The sequence below is a fragment of the Prionailurus viverrinus genome, chromosome D4 (assembly GCF_022837055.1).
Source record: "Prionailurus viverrinus isolate Anna chromosome D4, UM_Priviv_1.0, whole genome shotgun sequence".
Lineage (NCBI taxonomy): Eukaryota > Metazoa > Chordata > Mammalia > Carnivora > Felidae > Prionailurus > Prionailurus viverrinus.
Genome location: NC_062573.1, coordinates 89,966,665 through 89,991,103, shown reverse-complemented (window position 1 = coordinate 89,991,103; position 24,439 = coordinate 89,966,665). Strand labels below are relative to the sequence as shown.

General features: G+C 52.4%; 1 protein-coding gene across 17 annotated transcripts in view; it reads left to right on the top strand.

The window, feature by feature from the left end:
- Positions 1-11,201, top strand: part of RAPGEF1 (Rap guanine nucleotide exchange factor 1) — a 132,746-nt gene extending 121,545 nt beyond the window's left edge. For 15 of the 17 annotated variants that reach the window (XM_047830920.1, XM_047830906.1, XM_047830919.1 and 12 more), the window contains 10 exons: positions 1,197-1,281; positions 2,900-2,992; positions 3,838-4,023; positions 4,765-4,849; positions 4,997-5,091; positions 6,274-6,352; positions 6,442-6,543; positions 7,558-7,655; positions 8,683-8,811; positions 9,073-11,201. In XM_047830920.1, the coding sequence (XP_047686876.1) occupies positions 1,197-1,281; positions 2,900-2,992; positions 3,838-4,023; positions 4,765-4,849; positions 4,997-5,091; positions 6,274-6,352; positions 6,442-6,543; positions 7,558-7,655; positions 8,683-8,811; positions 9,073-9,223 (1,103 nt within the window). In that variant the 3' untranslated portion in view covers positions 9,224-11,201. The other 2 variants (XR_007146439.1, XM_047830918.1) reach the window with 2 other exon arrangements.
- Positions 11,202-24,439: the final 13,238 nt, after the last annotated feature.

The window sequence follows — 24,439 nt, the reverse complement described above, 5'->3', positions numbered from 1 at the left end:
CTGGGGCCTCCTCTCGATGTCATTCACGGAGATCCTGAGGATTCTGGGGGACACAGTCATTTGTACCTGGGGTGGACTGGGGCGGGGGAGGCCAGGGGCCACACAGCACGTTCCTTGGGCGGGTGGCTTCCCGTGGACCAGAGACCACACCGGTAGCACTGTACCGGGAAGCCCGCGGCTCAGGGCACGCGGACTTGGATCTGTTCTTCCGGAAGCAGGCGGTGGCCTGTGCGGGGCTCACCTCTGCCTCCTTGCCCCCGCCTCTTTGAACAAAGGCCCGGTTATCAGTGAGCCGGGTGAGTGGGGGGTCCAGGAAGGAGGCGCCTGAGCACGACGCCATTGGGCCCCGCTGTGCGTTTCCAGCCTGTGAGCCTCCCTCACGACACCTGCTGCGCCAGCCGGGCCCACCCCTCTGCTGGTCCCCTAGATTCTTGCACTTGGGGAGGTGGGGGACGAATGAGAGACGACAGAGAAGGGGTCCGTGTCCAGAGAAGGACACGGATTTAAACTGTGTGCGTGTGTCACCCTCGGCCTCACCGTGAGCAGCACACACTTTGGGACCCAGTCAGGACTCAGACCTCAGCTCCGGCACAGAATTAACTCTGAAGCTCCTAAGCCTGGCCAGACAGGGAGTCTGTGATGGGGAGTGTCCTGCGTTTAAAACATTCCTTTTTTTTTTTTTTTTTTTTTTTTTTAAGCGTCAGGGACTGCATCACCAGCACAAGCGGAGCCAGGGGGCCGTTGGAATTCTGGGAACGTTGGGAATCCCCAGCTAGAGCCAGCCCTTCTGAAGGGCAGGGAGTGAGGGGTGGGAGCTGCTGGTCTGGGTCCCACCCGACCGCCGGGGCCAGGCTTCTCCCGGTTGGCCTTCCCTTCCCTGCGCTTCTGTGTTCCAGCAACGTGCTGAGCTGTGGCCCTTCAGCCTTATCGCTCAGTATGTGGAAATTCCCAAGATCTTTGCCCCTGGACACTGCCCCCTAAAGTATTACCGGTGACCTGGCTTCAGAATCCTGCTGATGAGTTTGGATTATTTTCTCTGTGCCCATGGCGATGAAGGCCCTTTGGGTCTCAGGTCTTAGGGCAGACAAGACGCGCTCAGTGTGTCGTCAGAGATGGCAAATACGTGCAGCAGGCACGCTGCCATCTCTGTCCCCTGCCAGTGGCAGCCATCCCTCAATGGTCGCTCTTCTCTCTAGACTTGGTGTTGTACTGTGAGGCCTTCTTGACCACCTACAGGACCTTCATCACCCCAGAGGAGCTCATCAAGAAGCTGCAGTACAGACATCCTTTCCCGTGTCCCTCCGGCCCGGCTTGCTCTTCGAGCCCCTGTCCTCGCCCAGGGGCTGAGTGAGGTGGCACAAGGGATGGGGGGTGGGCTTGCCTGATGGCAGTTGCGGTCACTAAGGAGTCCTGAAAAGGAGTTAGAATTGGCGCACCTGCGAGGGGGGGAGCACCCAGGCCCCCAAAGAGACCCAGGTCAGTGGCACCTGCAGCTTCTGAGCTGAGCCCCAGGGCATTGAGGTGACAGGAACCAAGTGTGCAGGGCTTACCGGAATCGGGACTCCGATAAACAGCCATAGAGGTAGGCACGGCCACTCTGCCTGGCGGCAGACAGAAGTACCATGTCCAGGGAGAGTCGACTCCCGCCCCTCGGCCACATCTGCCCCGAGGGCTCACCCCTTCAGGGACTACCCTGTGCGGGAGCAGCTGAGAAAGACCCAGGGCCCCGGGAGCCGCTGTCATTACCTTTCTCTCAAACCTGCTTTTCTAAAAAGCCGGCCAGCCCAGGGTCACCTGCTCCTTGGCCACCTCTCCCTGTCGCAGCCCACGACTGCCCTCTGCTGGATAGCCTCTGTTACTTGGGGCAGGAAGTCCCGCGTTCTCCCTCCCAGCTGTCTACCTTCCTTTCCTGTGTGTCCTAAGGCTTCCCCCACTAGGCTCATGTCTCCTGCAGACCTCTATCGCTCCTTCTGCTGTCCCCATACCCCAGCACTAGAGGACCTGGTCCCTCAAGACTGAAGTGGATAGTCTGCATTCACTTGCTCGCAGGCCTGGCTCAGCGTACCTGTCAAGAACTTCCTAGCGTCGGGCAGGATGCTAACTAAGCCCGTGCCATGAAGGCTCACTCAGTTACAGTACTGTTTCGTATGTTATTGCCATATTATGGATGGTGCCGTGATATCACTATTCTGTGATTCGAAATAGGCTCAGAGAAGGTAAATGACCTGTACGGCTGTTTGGTGGGAGAGTAGCCACTGACATAGGTTCCCAGCTCAGGTTCAGGGCACCTACCTTGTTCAGCTGCTTCAGGCATTGATGGGAATGTTGCAGCCTTAAGATCCTAGGCCTAGCTGGCTAGTAAGTCCTGTGCTGCAGGCTCTGGCAACGGTCCTTGGTGTGTCCCCACCCCTCCAGTGTCCCGTGGATCACGGAAGAGCAGGAAGGACAGCCAGAGAAGGGTTTGGAGAGGATGGCAAGGATCTGTGACTTTCTGGGCAGAAACCAGGACCTTGGGGAGGAGCAGGAGGTGAACAGGTGTTGGAGTGGCTGCGGTGGGGAAGGGGCCTCGGAGGCTCTGGAAAGATGGGAACTGAGCGGACCAGGGCAAGAGTGCAGGAAGCCCCTCTGGGCCATGCCCCTTCCCTGGAGACCTGGAGGTTTTAGGGCATGTGGGTTTTGACCACCCTTTTCCAGCTGAGGCTCAGCAAGGCAGCCTGCAGCGGTTCGGTGAGCCCTGCAGGAAGCTTGGCCTCGAGGAGCAGGGGAGCGGCTTCCAGGGGACCAGGGCTCCTGTGCACTGTAAGCTCTCTGTACATGGCAGCTGGGGGAGGCAGCCCTCCCCCCGCCACCACACCATCCCTGCCTGTGTAAGAATGCCTTTCTTTAACCCACACTCCACGTACGAGAAGTTCTCTCCCTTCGCCGACACGTTCAAGAAACGCGTGAGCAAGAACACGTTCTTCGTGCTGGTGCGGGTGGTGGATGAGCTCTGGTGAGTGCATCTTCCCGTGAGATGGCAGGGAGGCAGGTGGGGAGCCCTCGGGCATCCCGGGATCCCCCCAACCCCGCCACCCGCCAAGGCTGCAGGCTTCCTTGGGGAGAAGGGACCATCCATCCCGTCACATGCCACCAGCTTCTCCCACCCACTTTAACAAGACCCCTTGGGGAGAATGGCCCTCCCACCCAGACCTGGCCGGGCGTCCCTCGCGTAGGGCACAGGAGCATAAGGCCTGGTCTGTGGCACCTGTGCCCTCAGCCCCCAGCAGTAGTGGAGGCCCCGTCTGCTCTCCTCAGTCCCCCACGTCCCCCCAAGTCAGCACTGGCCGTCACCATTCACTTAACGAGTACCCATCCGGCCGGTCCCTTTCCTAGGTCTGGAGAGCTGCGGGGAAGAAACCGCAGGGGCCCTGCCTTCAAGGCATTTCCCTGCTGCGGGAGGGAGGCCTTAGTCCATGACTGCACAACCTTCGGGCCACTGTGCTCGGGAAGTGCCATGCAGAGAGGCTGCAGGAGTGTCCTACAGGCAAGGCGGCTGGTCTGAGGGGCCGGGACCACTTAGTGACTGTCGCCTGGAAGGGAACGGGAACTTCCTCTGGGGTGGGATTTACATGCTAATGTCTCCATAGCCCAAGCACTAACAGGGGCCTGGTGTTCATCCGGTGCCAGCAGGCACTTGTGGAGGGCGCGACCGCTAAGTGTCACCAGTGGGACCATCCCCAGTGTTGCTGGTCGCTGTCACGTGACCCTTGGGTTTGTGAGGTGGATGTGGGCCCGGCGGCGGCATCCTCTTCCTATGCTGGGTCCTTGTCCCTCACCGCATGGCCCTCGGCCCTCTAGCCTAGTGGAGTTGACAGAAGAGATCTTGAAGCTGTTGATGGAACTGGTCTTTCGCTTGGTGTGCAACGGGGAGCTCAGCCTGGCGCGCGTGCTCCGGAAGAACATCCTGGACAAGGTGGACCAGAAGAAGCTGCTCAGGTGTGCCAACTCCGACCAGCCCCTGGCAGCCAGGGGGGTGGCCGCCAGGTGAGCGTCCAGCCGTGGCTTCTCCAGCTCCTTCCTCTGGCAGACTTGCCCCCGATCGCAGCCTCTCCGTTGCGTTGCCCTCGGCGTACCTCCCCAGCCTCACGTCCTGGCTCTGCCCGGCCCTGCCACGAGGTTCAGCCCAGCGGACGGTCCAGTGGGTTCCTCAGGGGCTAGGCCTCTTCTCCAGGGTCATGATGTGTGATGAGTCCCCGTTTGGCGAGGAAGTGAGGAGCCAGGACGGGGGCGCCTCCTGGGACAGGAGACAGGCGAATGCATTCCGGGCCGTGGTCAGCTCTTGTCTTCCCGGCACTGACGTGGCAGCCGCGAGCTCTTGCCTGCCCCCCCCCCCCCATCCCCACCGTCCTGAACATTCCTCAGAACCTGGGGATGTAGTCTCCAGTCTGTCACCTGTGCCCCCGCCATAGATGTTTGGTGATGTGTCACTTCCTGTCAGTGTTTCGGCCTTCAGCCCTGTGGTGCCGTCTCTGCTCCCACTGGGCCCCGGCAGTGGGGCTACCCACCTAGCAGAGCACCAGGGTCTCGGGCCTGAGTGCAGCGTGGCCCCGTCCTGCTGCCTGTCGGCTCTGTGGCTGCCATCCTCCTGTGAGGCCGGGCTTAGGGGCAGCTGCTCCCTCTGCACCCACCCCCCCCCCCCCACTCCCCAGCTCTGAGGCCGCAGTACAAGGCCCACCCAGCTCCTGCCGTCCCGTCCCGACTGCTCATCTCGCCTCTGTCTTCTAGGCCGGGGACGTTACACGACTTCCACAGCCATGAGATAGCTGAGCAGCTGACCCTGCTGGACGCTGAGCTCTTTTATAAAATAGAGGTATGGCATTGAGCAGGGCTGGGGACTGGGGATAAGGCTGTCTGTTGCCCTGGGCAAGCAGCCACTGCTTGTCCCCAGACAGGAGCAACGGCCCATCACAGAGAAGCCAGAGGGCTCCAGTTCCATCCAGTCTACTTCCTTTTTCAGATTCCTGAGGTTTTGCTTTGGGCCAAAGAGCAGAATGAGGAGAAAAGCCCCAACTTGACCCAGTTCACGGAGCACTTCAACAACATGTCTTACTGGTAAGGCGCATCTGAGCAGGTTCCCATGCCGTCCCCCACGGAGCGCTCTGAGGGCAAGGAGGAGGTGCCCCCTCCATCCCTCCCAGCTTCTTCCAAGACCCTGGGCATTAATTGGGCACTGCAGGAAAAGAGCAGGGACAGGGCAGGGTGGGTCTTGCATGTTGGAAGGGGCCACCTGGGGGGCTGGCTGAGATTGGGGAGTGCCAGGATCGATTGGTAATGTCTGCCCTGGGTGGCGACAGGGGAGTTCAGTATGCCGACCGGCACTGGTCACTGCTAGCCCCCAGGCAGCCTCAAGGCTGAACTTCACCCGGCCTCTGCCTGAAAGAGAACAGCTAAGGAGGGTGTTCTGTTAATACTTTAAGCCCTGAATTCTTAGCACAGAATGAGGTCCCAAGTGTTTACACTGTAATGTGTAACAGAACTGTTAGCTTTTCTAGATATGACTCAAAGGTGCCCATGGCCTCTCGGCATCGGACGGAGGATGTTCAGAGCGTGGCAGCCATGCGGCCTGCACCTGGCCCCGGCCACACCCCATCCACCGCTGCCACGGACAGAGCATCTAGTAGTTGTTAAAAGGCTCTGGGGGCTGCCTTTTGGAGAGAACGTGGGTCACCTCCCACTTTGCTGGTTTTTCTCCTCAGCTCAACTGTAGCAAGCCTCCGTGGGGCGTCCTCAGGGGTTCCAAGGAGGAGGTGCAGGCGGGGCCCTTCAGAGCCATGGTCCTCAGGGTGTGCTCAGGGCAGGCGCCTAAGACGAAGCAGGGGTGGCTCTTCCTCGAGTGGCTGCTGTGGCCCCCGTGACGTCCTCATGCAAGGCTGGCCTTTTGCTGGTCCTCAAGGCGGCCTCTTCCCCCACGTGCTCACTCGTCCCCTGGGCTAGTCCAGAGGCCACCTGAGGAGCACTTCCAGCCCCAGTGGTGCCCCGGCCCGTGCTCATCAGGAACTCTCTCCTTCGATGCTCCCACGCCTCCATCTGGAGGACCCCGTCTTGGTGTGTGGCCTCCTGACTATCCCTGCGATGCCGTGAGCTCCTGGAGAGCAGAGACGGGGGCCTGTGCTTGGCGCCTTGAAAGCCCTGGGCACGCAGTGCAGGCATCCACATCCCTCTCCACCAGGACCACCTGGGGGTCTGGGAGGAGACTGTTCAGCTCAGTGGTCTCTCTCTCTTTGATTCACGCAGGGTCCGCTCAATAATCATGTTACAAGAAAAAGCCCAGGACAGGGAGCGGCTGCTGTTGAAGTTCATCAAGATCATGAAGGTAACCGCAGGTGCCCCGCCCAGAGTCTGCTCCTCTGGGCCCTGCCCAGTGGCCCCGGGCCCGCCTCACGGCCTCCCCTCCCTCCGCAGCACCTACGGAAGCTGAACAACTTTAACTCCTACCTGGCCATCCTCTCGGCACTGGACTCGGCGCCCATCCGCAGGCTGGAGTGGCAGAAACAGACCTCGGAGGTGAGTGGCTGCGGGGGAGGGAGGGTCTGCCTGGCCCCTGGTGAGCCCGCTGTGGCAGCAGGCACACAGATGTCTGCTCTGCACCCCCAACCTGGGTTCTCTGTGGCTCATCTCTGATCTTCGTGGTTGGTGCTGGGGTTGTCCCCTCACAGGGTCCTGCCACCTGGGCTGCAGGCCCGTATCTGGGTCCCAGCTTCACCCGTTCCTTCCTCCCATCCACCCGTGCTCCTGGAGGGGCTGCTCTGGGCTGGGGGCCACCCTGGTCACTGCGGACATACTGTGAACAGGCTAGAGATGTATTGGATGGTTTCTTTAGGGCAGGTGCCCCAGGGGGAGGGTGGGGTGATCTGGCCTGGGGACGGGGAGGCCCCCTGAGGAAGCGTCCATCACACCAAGACCCAAGTAGGAAGAGTTTCCTGGGAAGAAGGAAATCCTGGGAATTCCTGTCAGAGGGGAGGGGAGGGCACACACTGGGAGTTAGGTACCTTTAAGCAGCAGGACAGGGGCTGGGGAGGGGCCCTGCTCTGGACCATGAGGGCCTTGCAGGGAGGAGTCGGGCAAGGACCTGGACCTTTATCCTTGTGTCGAGAGGTTCCTTAAGAGAGGCAAAGCCCCTAGGGGCTGGGTGTCAGCTGGGCCACTCAGGTGTCATCTCAAGGGGTGACACAAGGGGACAGTCTTGTAAGACAGTATCATACGGAGAAGTGTGGGACAGTCACAACAGCTGCTCCAGGAACACGTAGGAGGTTCCCGAGGAGGTGAAACATCGGGGGAAGAGACAAGCTGGGGGTGAGACTGGCAAGAACCCCACCCTGCGTGCCGAAAGGGCAGCTCGGGGAGGTCACTGCCTCGAGTGCAGGGAGGAGCAGAGGCAGGCTCGGGGCATGACGCAGGTCGCAGTGTGCTTCAGAAGAAGCCCACTTGGGCCCCCGGGCGCTCAGCCGTGGCTCTGGGGTGCCGGGCAGGGAGGAGGGGCTGGCGTCCCCGCCCTCACACGCTGTCCCGCCTGCCCAGGGCCTGGCCGAGTACTGCACACTGATCGACAGCTCGTCCTCCTTCCGCGCCTACCGGGCCGCCCTCTCCGAGGTGGAGCCCCCCTGCATCCCGTACCTGTGAGTAGAGCCCCCGCTGCCTCAGACCCTCCCTTAAGGGTTTCCAACCCAGACAGTTCTACTTCTAACTTTAAAACCAGGGGCGCCTGGGTGGCTCAGTCCATCTCACGGCTCGTGAGCTCAAGCCCCGCGTCGGGCTCTGTGCTCACAGCTCAGAGCCTGGAGTCTGCTTGGGATTCTGTGTCTCCCTCTCGCTCTGCCCCTCCCCCAGTTGTGCTCTCTCTCTCAAAAATAAATGCAAAAAATATTTTTTAAAAAGGGTTGCACCTCTCCCATCTCCCCATCCCACTTCTCTCCGCCCCACCCCCGCCTCAGGGAGGGGTCGTCACCCTTGGCTGCACGTTACAGTAAGCTGAGGGCCCCGAGAGCACTCCGCGTAAAGCAGCTCAGAGAGGGTTTCCGCAAGTGTGCGTACGGAATGGACTCAGCGGGGCTTTGGGGGAGAAGCATCTTCTGGGAAATAGTGGAAAAAATCAAAGTGGGACCGGTTTGTTAGCAGAGCCCTTAATAAGCTGGGACACCTTGGGAGTCTCAGAGAGAGGGGTAGAAGGCTCGGTGGTGTCCCGGGGCCGGGGCTGCCCTCAGGGCCCTCACGCTCGGAGATCCAGATCTTGCCGCCACTGACCCTCCCTTTGCTGACTCGCCTTTCTGCCCTCACCGGCTGCCACCGTGCTTTCCCGTTGGGGTGGCCGGCTGGGCTCCTGCGAGGGCGTCGTCTGTGCCCCATCGCTCACCTCGTGGCTTCGTGTCCTCTGTAGTCAGAAGCATGTTCCCTCACCTGTTAAGCAAACCCGAGACTCGGTGGGGAGAGAGGCCTGGGGAGCCTCTCTTTGTTATGTTTTTCCCGTTCGTTTGTTAACATGACGAGGCTTGTCCAGCACCCGAGCTGGCTTTCCCGGGGACCCACAGCTTGGAGGTCGGGACTTCCCGCCGGAAGAGACAGACACTCCCAGACGCGGTGCCCGGGCGCAGCCCACGGGCCCCGACTGCCGTCCAGGGCGGTGACTGGGCCTCTCCCTCCTCCCAGGGGGCTTATCCTGCAGGACCTCACCTTTGTTCACCTGGGAAACCCAGACTATATCGACGGGAAGGTGAACTTTTCCAAACGGTGGCAGCAGTTCAACATCCTGGACAGCATGCGATGCTTCCAGCAAGCGTGAGTACCGCCGCTGAGCAGAGGGGAGGGGACGGGACCGCCGGGCCGTGAGGCTCAGCACGCGCGGAGATGGTGGCCTGCTTGTTCCCTGCACGGCACGTAGGAGGCGGCTCCAGAGCACGTAGGAGGCGGCTCCTCCATCGGGTGGAGCCAGGGGGGGGGGTCCTGAGGAGCGGGGTGTCCTCCTGGGGCCTGCTTGGGGCGGGACGGTGCGCGCAGCCCCCACCGGCTCTGACTGGCGCCCTCCCCCCCCCACCCCAGGCACTACGACATCCGGAGAAACGACGACATCATCAACTTCTTCAATGACTTCAGCGACCACCTGGCGGAGGAGGCGCTGTGGGAACTGTCTCTGAAGATCAAGCCCAGGAACATAACGAGGAGAAAAACAGACCGGGAGGAGAAAACCTAGAAGCGCGTGGCGCGAGCGAGGAGAACGCGGCTCGAGAGGGGCCCCGAGGGCGGCTCCGAGACCGGGAGGGACGTTGGACCTGTCCCCGGGCAGGCTGTACGCGTCCTGGCCCCGAGGCCCAGCCAGCCCTCGGCTGTGACGGGTGGGAGCCCCGGCAGCCTCCCGGCCCCGCGGGAGCAGACGCCAGGCCCGCAGTGGAGCCAGCAGGCGGGTCTCGTTCCCGACTTGTGAACCCGTGGTGTTGGTTTCTGCTTTCACTTCTGTGTGCCCCTCCGCACCCCTCCCCCGCCTGGCAACAGCACAGGATGTCAGCAGACAGGGTGGGGGCGGGGATGGTGGCCTCTTCGCCGCCCCCCCCCCCCCCCCCCCCGGGTCCTAGGGTCCTGGATCTGCTGACGTGACACACAGGTAGAGGACCCTCGCAAGGCGGGGGGGCTGGACTCCCAGTGACCTGGAATGAAGGGGACTTCCGGTCGGGTGGGCAGAGAGCAGAGAAGACCCGGGGAGGCTCCTTCCACATCCCCCGCCCTGCTTTTTCACATGCAAAATGGCGCGAGCTTCGGATGTGGCCCCAAAAGGTTCTTCCGGCAGGTGGCCTTTCAGCAGGCCCGGAGCTGGTGCTCCCGTCACGGTACTGGCCCTCACGGTGGTCCCCCATCTGTCCCTTCATCGCCCCTGTCACCTAGCGCTCTGGGGAGTGGGCAGAGGGAGGAGCAAAGGAGGACTTCTGTTTTATCTGAGCTGGGGCCGGGAGCTCCCGGGGGAGTGAATGTGGAGAGCGGAGGGGTGTTTCTGTCCTGGGGAAGGCCCGCGGCCCCCTCCTCTGTCGCTTGCTGTGTGCCTTAAACTCCATCTCCTGTCCCCCCTGCCCCGTGGGCTCCCCTCCTACCTGCCTCCATCGGGTGGAGCCAGGGCTGCTCCGCCCTGAGAGGACAGGGCCCGGCCTGGCTACGGCAGTGTCTCGCCGGGGCAGGCTTGCTTTCTCCTCCGGCACAGCGTCTTCCTTGTTGGAAACCTCTCTCGCTGCTGAGGTTGACGGTCCGAGGCAGGGAGCTCTCCACACACAGAGGGGCCGGGCGGCTGCCCCCACGGTGTCCTGGTCTGTGGCTGAGCGCTCGCTTCTCCTGGGCTCAGGACTTGGTCAAGCAAATGCCGGGATCTAACTTCCTAAACGACCAGTCCCTTTGAGTCCCTCATGGGTTTCGAACAGCTCCCTTCACTCGTTTGTGGTCTTGTATGTGGAGGGGGGAACATCTGTGAAATGCCAGTGACGCCCCTCTGGTGGCGATCTTGCGGCCACAGGCCGGAACGTGTCACTTTCTTGTTTGAAGTGTGTGGTTCAGTGCTGAGGGTGGGCTTGCTTCCCACTTGGAACCTCTCGCTGCAGTCTTGTCCTCTCCCTTCCCGTCACGCCTCCCTCCACCCCAGCTCCGCTGGATGCTGTCGTGTGCACGCACGGGGGCCACCGTGCCACAAATAACTGACGCCGTGTCTCCGCCACACACGTGGTCAGGTGGGTGTCCATGGTCAGGGTCTGGCGACCGGCCAGGCAGGGGGAGGCAGCGTGGCGGGGACGAGGGGCCCGTGTGTCAGGGCGACCCTGTGTGAGGACCGCAGGGGCAACATGTGCTTAACTTATTGGCTGATGGGCTTCCCACCCCGTGCCTCGCTGAGGCGCCCTCGGGGCTCTGGGAGCTGCAGACCCTGTGCCGTCACCGCAGCCTGCCCGTGACTTTCTGCCTCGGGAGGAAAGTCCTTCTCAGCTGCAGGTGGGGCCGGGGCCAGCGGCAGGGCAGGCACACGCCAGGTCAGCACGAACCCAGCTCTCCAGAAGCGCCTCCACACAGGCCCCCGCCCCTGCGACGTTCATTGTAAGATATATATATCCCCCACTAACCTGGCTGATAGCAGCATCTTCCTGCAGACATTTCAAACCTGTAACTTTTATATGAGAGGAAAATAAACACAGACGAAAGCATCCAAGCGACAGTCCGAGCTGCCTCCACACAGGCGGGGCCTCCGGCAGGATGCAGCAACAACCCAGTCCTGGGGCCCACGCGCTGGGGCCGGGTGGTTTTGGCAGGGGGGGATAGAGGTCACCAGCCCCTATCTGGGATTTTCCCTCCTAGGCCTGGGGCTCCAGAAGCAGATTAATGCACAAGCCCTATACTGCTCCCTCAAACCCAGCATCCTAAAAAAACTGAAATTTCCAAGGTCGAGTTCAGGGGGCACAGAGGTACCTAGGGCTACTTTCCAAAGCCCCTAAAGCTAGTCTCTGAAGGTACACCCTCTGCAAGATTCCATCCGCCTGCCACTCACAAGGCAGCACACATGGGCTTGGAAACAGCCCGGTAAGTTCCGGTCTTTTCTATCTGAGGTGGGCTAGGTCTCCTCCATTTAAGGTGAGCCATCGGACTTATTCCCAGCCTGTGTGTCAGTCCCCTTCACTGTCCTGCCCACGAGAAAGAAGAGAGGTCCTGAGTCCTCCACTAGCCGACAATACCAAGAACCAGCCTGGTCTGGCCCCACCCCCCCTGCAGGTGACTGGCAGGTAACGGGCCAGGTGCAGATGGGTGCACCGAGCCTGCCGACCAGAGCTGCAAGGCCTGGCTGGTACCGCCCATCCTGGTTAAATGCCTGGGCTCCACTGACATCCCCAGAGGGGCCTGGGAATCTGCATGTCTGGCCCAGCAACTCAGGATGCTCAGATGACCTGAGAAGGACCCTCCCCTAGCTGCCCCCGCCCCCGTTCAGACCGTAGGTCCATGCGCAGGGCCGGTCTTCTGTGGGTGCAGTGGCCTCGCACTGTTCTCTCCCGTCCTGGTTCCGCAGCTGATAAGCCCAGAGACCTTAGGTAAGCGGCCCCTTCTCCACTTCCTGGTTTCTGCAGCCGACAGTGGAGGTATTGTCATCTTCCACCTCATAAGGTGAGAGCCCAGCGAGGTAGGACCTGGAAGAGGTCTGGCAAGCTGCCACCTCCCTCATCACTTGCATACATGTAGATCCTGCAGACCAAGCACTCTGCAGACCCCTTCAGTCCTCCTAACTGAAAATCCCCACAAGTGAAGTATTCGGGCCATGATGACGGCCCTGAAGAAGAGGCTCTTGACATTAAAGAAATTGAATCTGGTTTGAAATCCACTCACAGACATCAAGTCCAGACAGGCTTAACAGGTGATTCGTGCCAAACAAATAGCTTCAGGCTTACCTGCACACCCCCGAGAACAGAAGGGGAAACACTTCTCAACTCGTTCTGAGCGGAATACAGTCTTGACATCAAACCCAAGACAACCATCCAAAAAAAACTACAGGCAAATACTTGCACGAAACTTCTAAAATAATCTTGGCGACCCCAAGCCAACGGTGTGTAAAAATCGGCACTCTCCCTTGGGTGCAGGGACAGAATGCCCATACACCGGTGAACGGACTAGACCTCGTGCACTAGATGCCTTCTTCGGGTGCTCCCATCTGGCCGCCTCTCCTTCCCGGGCGCAGGGGAACACTCTGCTTCCCAGCCCCTCGCAGGCAGGCCCCTCAGAGCCAGACATGTGTCCCCGTGGGCCGGGCACAGCATGGGTGCCACCTTCATGCCCGCTCTTTCCTCACCGTGACACCCTTAGATATCTGGCGCAAGATGGCAGAGTTCCAAGTTTCTAAGGGAAACCAGACCGGGGCCGCCCCCACTAGACCTGACATGAAGAAAAAAACGAACTTGTGCTAAGCCTCTGAGATTTCAAGGTTCGTAAGGTCTCATGACACAGCCTGGCCACTCCTGAATGAAACACGCTAACAAAGGAAGAACGCCATATGATCCCCTCAGTCGTCATTAGGACCTTTGTTAGAAATGCAACACCCATAATTTTTGTTTAAAACTCTTAGAAATCAAAACCTTTCTTAATCTGGTAAAAGTTACCTTCCAAAATCCCATGCAAACATTATACTTAATGTTGGCATACTCAGAGCAACTCCTTTAAAAGCAGAACGAGGGAAGAATCCTACCGCCACGTTGTCTACTTGTACTGGAGATCCTAGTGAATGCTGCTGGAAAAGAAAAATAAGGGATTACTAAGCAAATCTACCGGGCGGCCTGGCTGACTCAGTCGGTAGAACATGTGACTCTTCATCTCAGGGTCGTGAGTTCAAGCCCCACATTGGACATAGAGCCTACTTTAAAAAAGAAAAAAAACTCTGGGCTGATGGCTCAGAGCCTGGAGCCTGTTTCCGATTCTGTGTCTCCCTCTCTCTCTGCCCCTCCCCCGTTCATGCTCTGTCTCTCTCTGTCCCAAAAATAAATAAACGTTGAAAAAAAAAATTAAAAAAGAAAAAAAAGAAATGGGGCAGCTGGGTGGCTCAGTCGGTTAAGTGTCCAACTTCGGTCTAGGTCATGAGCTCTCCATTCCAGAGTTCAAGCCCTGTGTCGGGCTCTATGCTGACAGCTCAGAGCCTGGAGCCTGTTTCAGATTCATTCTCTCTCTCTCTCTCTCTCTCTGCCCCTCCCCTGCTCGTGCTCTGTCTCTCTCTCAAAAAAAAATATTTAAAAATTTTTTAAAAACTTAAAGAATCTACCAAGATAGTTAGCTGTACAGTCAGATAAAAGATTGAATATGTTCCTATATACAGTCAGTAATTAAAAAAATAACTCTTAAAAGATCCCATTTATGCTACTATCACAAGTCTTTAAGGTACTAGGTACTTCAAAGGACCTTTGTCCCAACAAAGGACACCTATATATAAAGCAAGTATTAACAGACCTAAAGGGGGGAAGGGACAGCAATAGAATAATACAGGATTTAAGTGCCCCACTCACATCAACGGACAAATCATCCAAATAGAAAACCAACAAGGGGCCATCAGCCTTAAAGGACACAGGAGACCAGATGGACTTAAATCCAACGTGCCATCCAAAAGCAACAATACACCATTTCAAGCTCTCGTGGAAGGAACATAGAGGTTAGGCCACAAAACAAGCCTTAATGAATTTAAGATTGAAATCCTGTCAAGAGTCTTTTCTGACCAGAATCCGACTAGAAATCAGTTACAAAAAGAAAACTGGAAAAGCGTTCTGCCAAGAGTAAACAACACAGTACTACTGCACGACCACTGGTTCCAAGGAAAAATCCGAAAATACCTGGAAGAAATGAAAACAGAAATACAGCATGCCAAACGTGTGCGGCACAGCAGATGCGGTTCTGAGAGGGGAGGTGACAGGTAGAGATTAAAACAACCTGGCTTTACCGTCAAGGAGCTAGAAAAAAGAACAAACGAAGCCCCAAGTTAGGAGAAGGAAGGAAACGAAGATCAGAAATACATAAAATTGAAACTAAAAAGATAACAGGAAAGATGAATGAAACGAAGAGCTGGTCCTTTGAAAAGATGAACAAAATAGACTCACCGACAGAGTACTCAATCTAATGAAAATGTTACAGCTAAAAAAGGTGAGGGGTGGGGGAGGGGCACCTGGCTGGCTCAGTGGGTAGGGCAGGCAACTCTTGACCTTGGGATCATCAGTTCAAGCCCCACACTGGGTGCAGAGCTTAAAAATTGATGTTATAACCAATACCACAGAATCAGAGGGTCATAAAGACAACCAAGAACACCCATATGCCAACAATTTGACAGTCTAGAAGAGGTGAATAAATTCCTAGAAATATATAACCTACCAAGACAAAATCATGCGGGTGTAGAAAATAGGAACAGGGGCACCTGGGTGGCTCAGTCAGTTAAGCGTTGGACTCTTGATTTCAGGTCAGATCATGATCTCACTATTTGTGGGATCAAGCCCCACATCAGGCTCCACGCTGACAGAATGGAGCCTGCTTGGGATTCTCGCTCCCTCTCTCTGTGCCCCACCCCACTTGTGCTCTCTCTCTCGCTCTCTCTCAAAATGGTAAGGTCAGTTCATTCACCAAAAACCTCCCAATAGGAACACCTGGATGGCTCAGTCAGTTAAGTGTCTGACTCTCGATCTCAGCTCAGGTCATGATCTCACAGTTCATTAGTCCGAGCCCCATGTCAGGTTCTGTACTGACAGTGTGGAGCCTGCCTGGGATTCTCTCTCTCTGCCCCTCCCTCACTCGCACACGCACACACTCTCTCGCTCTCAAACTAAAAAACAAAAAAAAAAAACCTCCCAACAAACGAAAGTCCAGAACCAGATGGCTTCACTGGTGAATTCCACCTAACATTCCAAGAATGAACACCAATTCATCTCAAATGCTTTCAAAAAATAGAAGAGGAGGGAAGACTTCCACATTCCTTTTGTGAGGCCAGCCTTACCCTGCGACCAAAACCAGGCCAGGGTGCCACAGGAAAACCACAGGCCAATGACCCTGATCCACATAGATGCAAACCTCCTCAATAGAATGTTAGTAAACCAAATTCAGCAATATATTAAAAGGATCATGCGCCATGACCCAAGTGGAATGAGATTCCAGGGATGATTCAGTATACACAAAAATCAATGGGATACACTCCCTACGTTAACAAAATAGAGGGAAAAAATCCTAAACTCATCTCAATAGATGCAGAAAAAGTATTTGACAAAATTCAACATCCATTTATGATAAAAACGCTCAACAAAAGTGGGTACAGAGGGAATACACCTCAGCATAATAAAGACCACCATATACGACAAGCCCACAGTTAGCATCATACTCACTGGTGAAAAGTTGAAAGTTTTTTCTCTATGATCAGGAACAAGTCAAGGATGCCCACTCTCAACACTTTTATTCATAATAGTATTGGAAGTCCTAGCCACAACAATTAGACAAAAAAAAAAAAAAAAAAAAAGGCATCCCCATTGAAAAAGAAGAAGTAAAACTATTTGCAGATGACAGGATATATATTTTTTTTCTTTTTTAATGTTTATTTACTTTTGAGAGACACAGGATGAGCAAGGGAGGGGCAGAGAGAGAAGGAGACACAAAATCCAAAGCAGGCTCCAGGCTCTGAGCTATCAGCACAGAGCCTGATGCAGGGCTCAAACTCATGAACTGTGAGATCATGACCTGAGCCAAAATCAGATGATATTATACACAGATGATGTTATATACAGAATGTATCTGTATATATAGAATATATCACTTGCCCCTCAGATTATATACAGAAAACTCTAAAAACTCCACAAAAAAACCTTAAGACTAATGAATGAATTCATTGAAATTGCAGGGTACAAAATCAATAAACAAAAATCCATTGCATTTCTATCCACTAATAATGAGCTATTAGAGACATTAAGAAAATAACATAATTGCATCAAAAAGAATATCTAAAAATAAAATTAACCAAGAAAGCGAAAGACCTGTACACTGAAAATGAGAAGACATTAATAAAAGAAATTGAAGACACAAATAAATGGAAAGCTATCCCATGGCCATGGGTCACAAGAATACTGCCAAAATGTCTGTACTACCCAAAGCAATGTACAGATTCAGTGCAGTCCCTCTCAAAATCCCAATGCCATTTTCAAAAGAAATAAAGAGATCCTCAAACATGTATGGAACCACAAAATACCCTGAATAGCCAAAGCAATCTTGAGAAAGAACAAAGCATCCCACTCCCTGATTTTATACCATATCAAAGAGATTGTAATTTAAAACAAAGACACAAAAATCAATGAAACAGCCCAGAAATAAATAAACTCGTGCATATATGGTCAACTGATTTATAGCAGAGGAGCCAAGAATATACAAAGGAGAAATGAGAGCCTCTTTAATAAATGGTGTTGGCAAAACTGAACAGCCACGTGCCAAAGAACAAAGTGTCCACTATCTTACACCATACACAAGAATTAACTCAAAGTGGACTAAAGACCTGAACTACAACCTGAAACCATAAAACTTCTAGAGGAAAATACAGGCAGAAAGCTCCTTGACATCAGTCTTGGCAATGACGTTTTGGATTTAACACGAAAAGCAAAAGCAACAAAAAGTACAAATGAGCAAGCAGAACTATACCAAACTAAAAATGCTGCTACACAGCCAAAGAAACCATCGACAAGGTGAAAGACAACTGAATGGGAGAAAACACTTGCAAATCGTACCTGATAAGGGACTAATATCCAAAATATATAAAGAACCCCTACAACTTACTAGCAAAAAACCATGTGATTTAAAAAATGGGCAGAGGATCTGAAGAGACATTTTTCTAAAGAAGACATACAAATGGGGGCACCTGGGTGGCTCAGTCGGTTGAGCATCCAAGTTCGGCTCAGGTCATGATCTCACGGTCTGTGAGTTCGAGCCCCGTGTTGGGCTCTGTGCTGACAGCTCAGAGCCTGGAGCTTGCTTCAGATTCTGTGTCTCCCTCTCTCTCTCTCTCTGACCGTCCCCTCCCCCATTCATGTTCTGTCTTTCTCTGTCAAAAATAAACATTTAAAAAAATTATTTTTAAAAAGAAGACCTACAAATGGTCAACAGGCACATGAAAAGATGCTCCGAATCACTCATCATCAGGGAAATACAAATCAAAACTGCAGTGAGATACCGCCTCACACCCATTAGGGTGGCTAGTACCGAATACAAGGCACAAGTGTTAGTGAGGATGTGGAGAAAAGGGAACCCTCGTGCCCTGATGGGAATGTAAACTGGTGTAACCACTATGGAAAACAGCATGAAGGTTCCCAAAATATTAAAAATAGAACTACCACGGGGCACCCAGGTAAGTTAAGCACTCAGTCAGTTAGGCGTCTGACTTCAGCTCAGGTCATGATCTCGCGGTTCGTGAGTTCAAGCCCCGCATTGGGCTCTGTGCTGACAGCTTGGAGCCTGGAGCCCGCTTCGGATTCTGTGTCTCCCTCGCACTCTGCCCCTCCCCCGCTCACACTCTCTCAAAAAATGAATAAACATTAAAGAAATAAAACAATAGAATTACCACATGATCCAGAAATTCCACTTACGGATATTTGTCCAAAGAAACAAAAACACTAATTCGAAAAGATACATGTGTCCCCACGCTCACTGCATGTTCTGGTGGCTGCCAGAGGCAGGGAGTGGAGGGTAGGAGGAGGGGTGAAGGGTCAAAAGGTACAAACCTCTGCTTATAAGTCTTGGGGCTGTAACATACAGCATGGTGACTGCAGTCAACACTGTGTTGCATACTTCAAAGTTGCTGATGGTAGATCTTAAAAGTCATGGTCGCAAGGAAAAACATTCATAACTATATAGTAATGATGTTAACTAGGCTTACTGTGATCATCTCACAGTATCATATATTGAATCCTTACCTCGTATACCAGAAACATAATGCTGTGTCTCAATTATACCTCCCTACATAAATTTAAAAAATAAGATTTTATTTAAAATATGAAGACTTTAGGGGCGCCTGGGTGGCGCAGTCGGTTAAGCGTCCGACTTCAGCCAGGTCACGATCTCGCGGTCCGTGAGTTCGAGCCCCGCGTCAGGCTCTGGGCTGATGGCTCAGAGCCTGGAGCCTGTTTCCGATTCTGTGTCTCCCTCTCTCTCTGCCCCTCCCCCGTTCATGCTCTGTCTCTCTCTGTCCCAAAAATAAATAAAAATGTTGAAAAAAAATTTTTTTTAATAAATAAATAAAACATGAAGACTTTAATAAATTGAGAGATACACAAATTTCATGGACAGAAAGATTGGCTTTCTTAAAGATGTCAATTATTCCTCAGTTAATGTATACATTCAAAAGTATTCCAGAAAAAAGACCACAGGGATGTCATATGGTCCTTAATAAGTTTATTCTAAAAATGTATAAAAATTTCTACTTCTGGTAATGGCAGACTCAGTAATTCAGACCAGCCATCCTGCTAGAAAAGCTGTACAAAATATTTTTAATCACTGCCTAAATTCATCAGAAAGCAAGCAGCTGATGAATTACTGGGCCGGGATTCAGGGGGAGATAGTAACCCAGGGAGGTGAGCCTGACATGTGGGACCACACAGTTCAAGGTGCCTGCCAATTCCAGAAGAGATGGCTGAGAAGCTCTGTGGCTCTTCTGACAAACGGGAATTTAAAATAAAAGTCCAGGGGCGCCTGGGTGGCGCAGCCGGTTAAGCGTCCGACTTCAGCCAGGTCACGATCTCGCGGTCTGCGTGTTCGAGCCCCGCGTCAGGCTCTGGGCTGATGGCTCAGAGCCTGGAGCCTGTTTCTGATTCTGTGTCTCCCTCTCTCTCTGCCCCTCCCCCGTTCATGCTCTGTCTCTCTCTGTCCCAAAAATAAATAAACGTTGGGAAAAAAAAATTTTTATAAAATAAAAGTCCAGAACTCACCATGCCTAGAGTTGAGACCCCAAAGAAGCACCCTCCAGGTGGAAGGGAGACATGTACATACTGGTCCTCCTGGGGATGGAACCTGCTTCCAGTCCTCTCAATCCCTAAAGTGGACCGCTGGTGTCTCAGGCACCTGCCAGAAGCAAATACAAAGCCTCACTGGAGGAGGTTAACATCATCCTAGGCCTCAGATTATTTCCTTAGTTTTTCATATACAATAAGAAATAACCAGGGACCCAAAGAGACAAGCATGAACATAAAAAGACCCACAGGGGCTGGGGTTTTGAAAGCACAGTGCCTGGCCTCTCCTAGGAGTAAGGCGAGATTGAGAATTTAGGTGAATGACTGGAAAATACAGAGGACAAGCAGAAAATCCAAAACCAAAATAAACCTTAACTGCTGAGAAGAACGCCATGAATATGTTGAACAGAATTAGTGACCTGGAGACAGAGGAGGAGCTACAGTCGTGGAATGAAGCATCAGGAGAGAAAAGGACAGACACGAAAAGTAGGAAAAGACCTGGGCCTGCGAGGTCACAGTGTTAACGAGCACCAGAACAGGAGGAAGGTTAGAGCAGAGACCGTGTACAGAGCAGCATTACTGTTCGTAACAGCCCAAAGTGGAAACCCTCTGAATGTCCACCAGCTCGTAAGAGGATGAACAAACGTGGTATTTCCACACAGTGGGACGCTGTTTAATAAGAAAATGGCCTGCCATGCTACAACATGGAGGGACCTCAAAAACGGATGCAAAAGACTGCCTCTCACATGCTGCCATTTACATGAAATGTGCAGAAAAGGCACATCTAGAGACCAAAAGCCAGTCGGTGGGTGCCCGGGAGTGCCAAGGGATGGACGGCAAACGCACGAGGCGTCTCTGGGGTGTAGGATTGGTTTAAAAACTGGATCGTGATGATGGTAACGCTATTAAAAATAATTGCACACTCAGGATGAGCTTACAATCTGTAAATTCTAGTTCAACAAAGCTTTTTTAAAAAAATCACAATTTCCAAAACAGATTGTGCCAGTTTTCAATTTCCTGCTTTTCATGCCCAGGTCTACCCTTTACTTGCTGTTCTGTAGTGAGCAGTGTTTTGTCAGTGGAGAGCCCTGGAGGGACACGGCAGGACCGGGGTGGGGGCTGTGGTCATGGTGCTCGGGTCGTTCTTGCTCTGCCCGTGTGGCTGCTACAGGCGTGTGCGGGGAGACATGCAGCCAGGAACCCACACCCTGCAGCCCCCCAGCAAGCTTGCAGCTCAGCCCTGGCTTGGTAAGCACCTCACTGTGGCCCCCCAGACGTGGACCATGCACATCTCTGGGAATGAGCCACCCTGCCAGCAAGTAAGTTCCCCACCCCCAGGTCCACATGCACGCTCACCTACCAGCATGGCCCATCTGTACCTCCAAGGGGTCAGTCCTGCTCATCCGGCTCTGACCCAGCTCTGGTCTGCACAACACAGTGAGTTTCTTTACAGCCACACCGGGAACTTCTGAATCCCAGCCGTGGGAACTGGGCCCATCATCGGTAATAGTTCTTTATATTAATCTTTCTCTGTTCAAATTACTCCATCATTTACGTCTCCTGATTGGTCCTTGACTGAAAAAGAATCAAGCCCTAGATCGAAGAAACTTTATCCCAAGCAAGATAATTCAAAAGAAATCTCTAAGCACAGCGTGGTTCAACTTCTGAAAACTAAAGACAAAAAACAAAAAACAAAAAACAACAAAAAAAAACCACGTTTAAGCAGAGAAGTGAAAAAAAGGACACATTGGCTTCAAAGGTACAGCAGTTAGACTCCTCAGCAGAAGCAGCTGGGACAGAAGTCGATGGGATGAGATCTTCAAATGCTGAAAGAAACCACCCACCCACCCACACTGCTCTCTCCACTCAAAATACCTTTCAAGAGTGAAGGTAGAAACCGAGAGAGTGTCAGCCGAAACCAGGCTTCATCCTCAGACTTACACCAAGGAAAGGCAAAACGGTGTTTTCGGGCAGAAGGAAGATGACCCCAAAATGGAAGGTCCGACATGCGAGAGGGAATCAACAAAAACCAGTTGACACGTAGATAAACCTTAATGAGCATTAACTGTATAAATAGTGTCTTTGGGGTTTAAAAGATCAAGAATCAACAGAGGGAGCAGGGGCGTGGGGCCCAGGAAGGGGATGCATGGAGGTTTCTTGAATTGCTTCTCGGATTGTCTAGGAAGAAGATACTAAAACACTTGACTTCGAGAAGTCTGGAGTGCCACCTGTGACTTCTAGGGATCCACAGAAAGAAACCGTGAAAGGATGTCTCGTTGCCAGGCTGATGGGAAGGGATGGGAAAAACAACAATGGCCTATCCAGGAGGAGGCAGGAAGCAGAGCACAGGTGGGACCAGTAGAAAGCAAACAAGATGCGGATTCAAACCCACATTTTAACTACATTAAATAGAGGCACCCGGCAGGCTCAGTCGGTGGAGCCTGGGACTCTTGGTCTCAGGACTGTGATTTCAAGCCCCGCGTTGGGTATAGAGATTACTTTAAAATCTTAAAAAAAAACAAACACTAAATGGACTAAATTCTCCCATTGAAAGACAGGCCATCAGACTATTATTTTTTTTTAATGTACATGCCATTAACAAGATGTATCTGTCCAAAATATAAACATACAGAAAGGCTGAAAGTAAAAATTGGAGGGAGGGGCATCTGGGTAGCTCAGTCGGCTCAGGGCATGATCTCAGTTTGTAAGTTCAAGCCCTGCATCAGGCTCTGTGCTGACAGTACAGAGCCTGCTTAGAATTCCCTCCCTCCCTCCCTCCTTCTCTCTCTCTCGCTCCCTCCCTCCCTCCCCCTGCCCCTCTCCCACTCATACATGTGCGCATGTGCTCTCTCAAATAAACTTAAAAAAAAAAAAAAGTAAAGGGGCACCTGGGTGGCTTGGTTAAGCATCCAACTCTTGATTTCAGCTCAGGTCATGATCTCACAGTGCATGAGTTTGAGCCCCGCATCAGGCTTTGGTTGACAGTGCAGAGCCTGTGTGGGATTCTCTCTCTGCCCCTACCCAGCTCACTCTCACTCTCTCTCAAATAAAATTTTTAAAAAATTATATACATATATATACATATAGATATGTATATATCTATATATGTAAAAACTGGGGAAAGATACATTCCACAAATACAGTCCCCCAAAAAGTTAGCATGGCCCTATCAATATCAGAAGTAGACTTTAAAGCAAAAGGCATTACTAGAGTTACAAAGACACAGCTGAGAATATATGAAGTACATTCAAACAAAAGACTTAGTGTTTAAACCCGTATGCATCTAATTACATAGCCTCAAAATATTTAAAGCAAAAGCCAGCAGAACTACAAGATCAAACAGACAAATCTGTGATCCTGGTGAGGGGCACTGACAGCCTGAATACGGGGCTTGATCCCATGAACCGAACTGTGAGATCATGACCTGAGCTGAAATCAAGAGTCAGACATTTCACTGATTAAGCCACTCAGGTGCCCCCTGGTGAGAAGGTTTAACATACTTCTCTCAGGTGCATGTAAGAAATGACTCTTGGGGCGCCTGGGTGGCTCAGTCGGTTGAGCGACCGACTTCAGCTCAGGTCACGATCTCACGGTTCGTGAGTTCGAGCCCCGCGTCGGGCTCTGGACTGATGGCTTGGAGCCTGCTTCCGATTCTGTGTCTCCCTCTCTCTCTGCCCCTCCCCCGTTCATGCTCTGTCTCTCTCTGTCTCAAAAATAAACATTTAAAAAAAAAAAAAAGAAATGACTCTTAATCTTATACAACACTTAAAAAAAAGAAAAAAGGAAAGAGAAAGAAAGAGAGAAAGAGAGAGAGAGAGAGAGAAAGAAAGAAAGAGGAAGGAAGGAAGGAAGAGAAAATGAGAAGCACTTCCCAACTCTTGTGATGAGGCCAACATAACTGATACCAAAACCATAACAAGAATGAAAATTACAGACCACTTCACTCACGAACACAGATGTAAAAACTCCTAAATAAGACACTAGCCGAATCTCGTGATACATAAAAAGAACACATCATGACCAAGATGGGTTTATTCCAGGAGAAGTCACTTTAATATTTGAAAAATCAACATTAACAAAATAAATCATAATTTTCTCAGTAGATACATGAAAGTAATTTAGTAAAGTTCAAAATCCATGCATAATTTTTTTAACTCCTAGCAAATTAGAAATAAAAGGGTCCTTCCTTAATCTGAAAAAGCTTTTTTATTTTTTAGTAATTGTTTTTAGGGTTTTTTAAATATTTATTTACTTTTGAGAGAGACACACACACACAGAGTATGAGCAGGGGAGGGAGGGGCAGAGAGAGAGGGAGACACAGCATCCGAAGCGGGCTCCAGGCTCTGAGCTGTCAGCACAGAGCCCAACACAGGGCTTGAATTCACAGACTGTGAGATTGTGACCTGAGCTGAAGTCAGACGCTTAACCCACTGAGCCACCCAGGCACCCCTTATCTATTTTTTTTTTTTAAGGCAGAATGTTGAGAGCGTGACTTTTGAGACTAGGAGAAAGGTAAGGCTGCCACTGTCAGCACTTCTTTCCAGCACTGTTCTGGGGGGTCCCGGCCTGTGCAGGACAGCAAATCACACATACACACATACACACACACACACACACACACACACACCCCGTAAGGCTTCAAAAGGAAGACAATCCATTACACATAGATAATATTCATGTGAATAAAAAATTCAACAATCTACAGATAAATTATCAGAATAAGTGGACTTAGATTGCTGGATACAGAGTCAATAATCAAGAATCAACTGTATTTCTGTATACTAGCAAGTAACAAAAGAAACAAAATATTTATAATAGCATCAAAAAATCAGATACCCAGGGATACTAACAAAATATGTACAATATTTCTGTACAGAAAACAGATTCAAAATCAAGGGGAAAATTTTTTAGAGATCTAAACAAGTAAGGAAATTCATCATTTTTGTTGGAAAAGTTAGTAA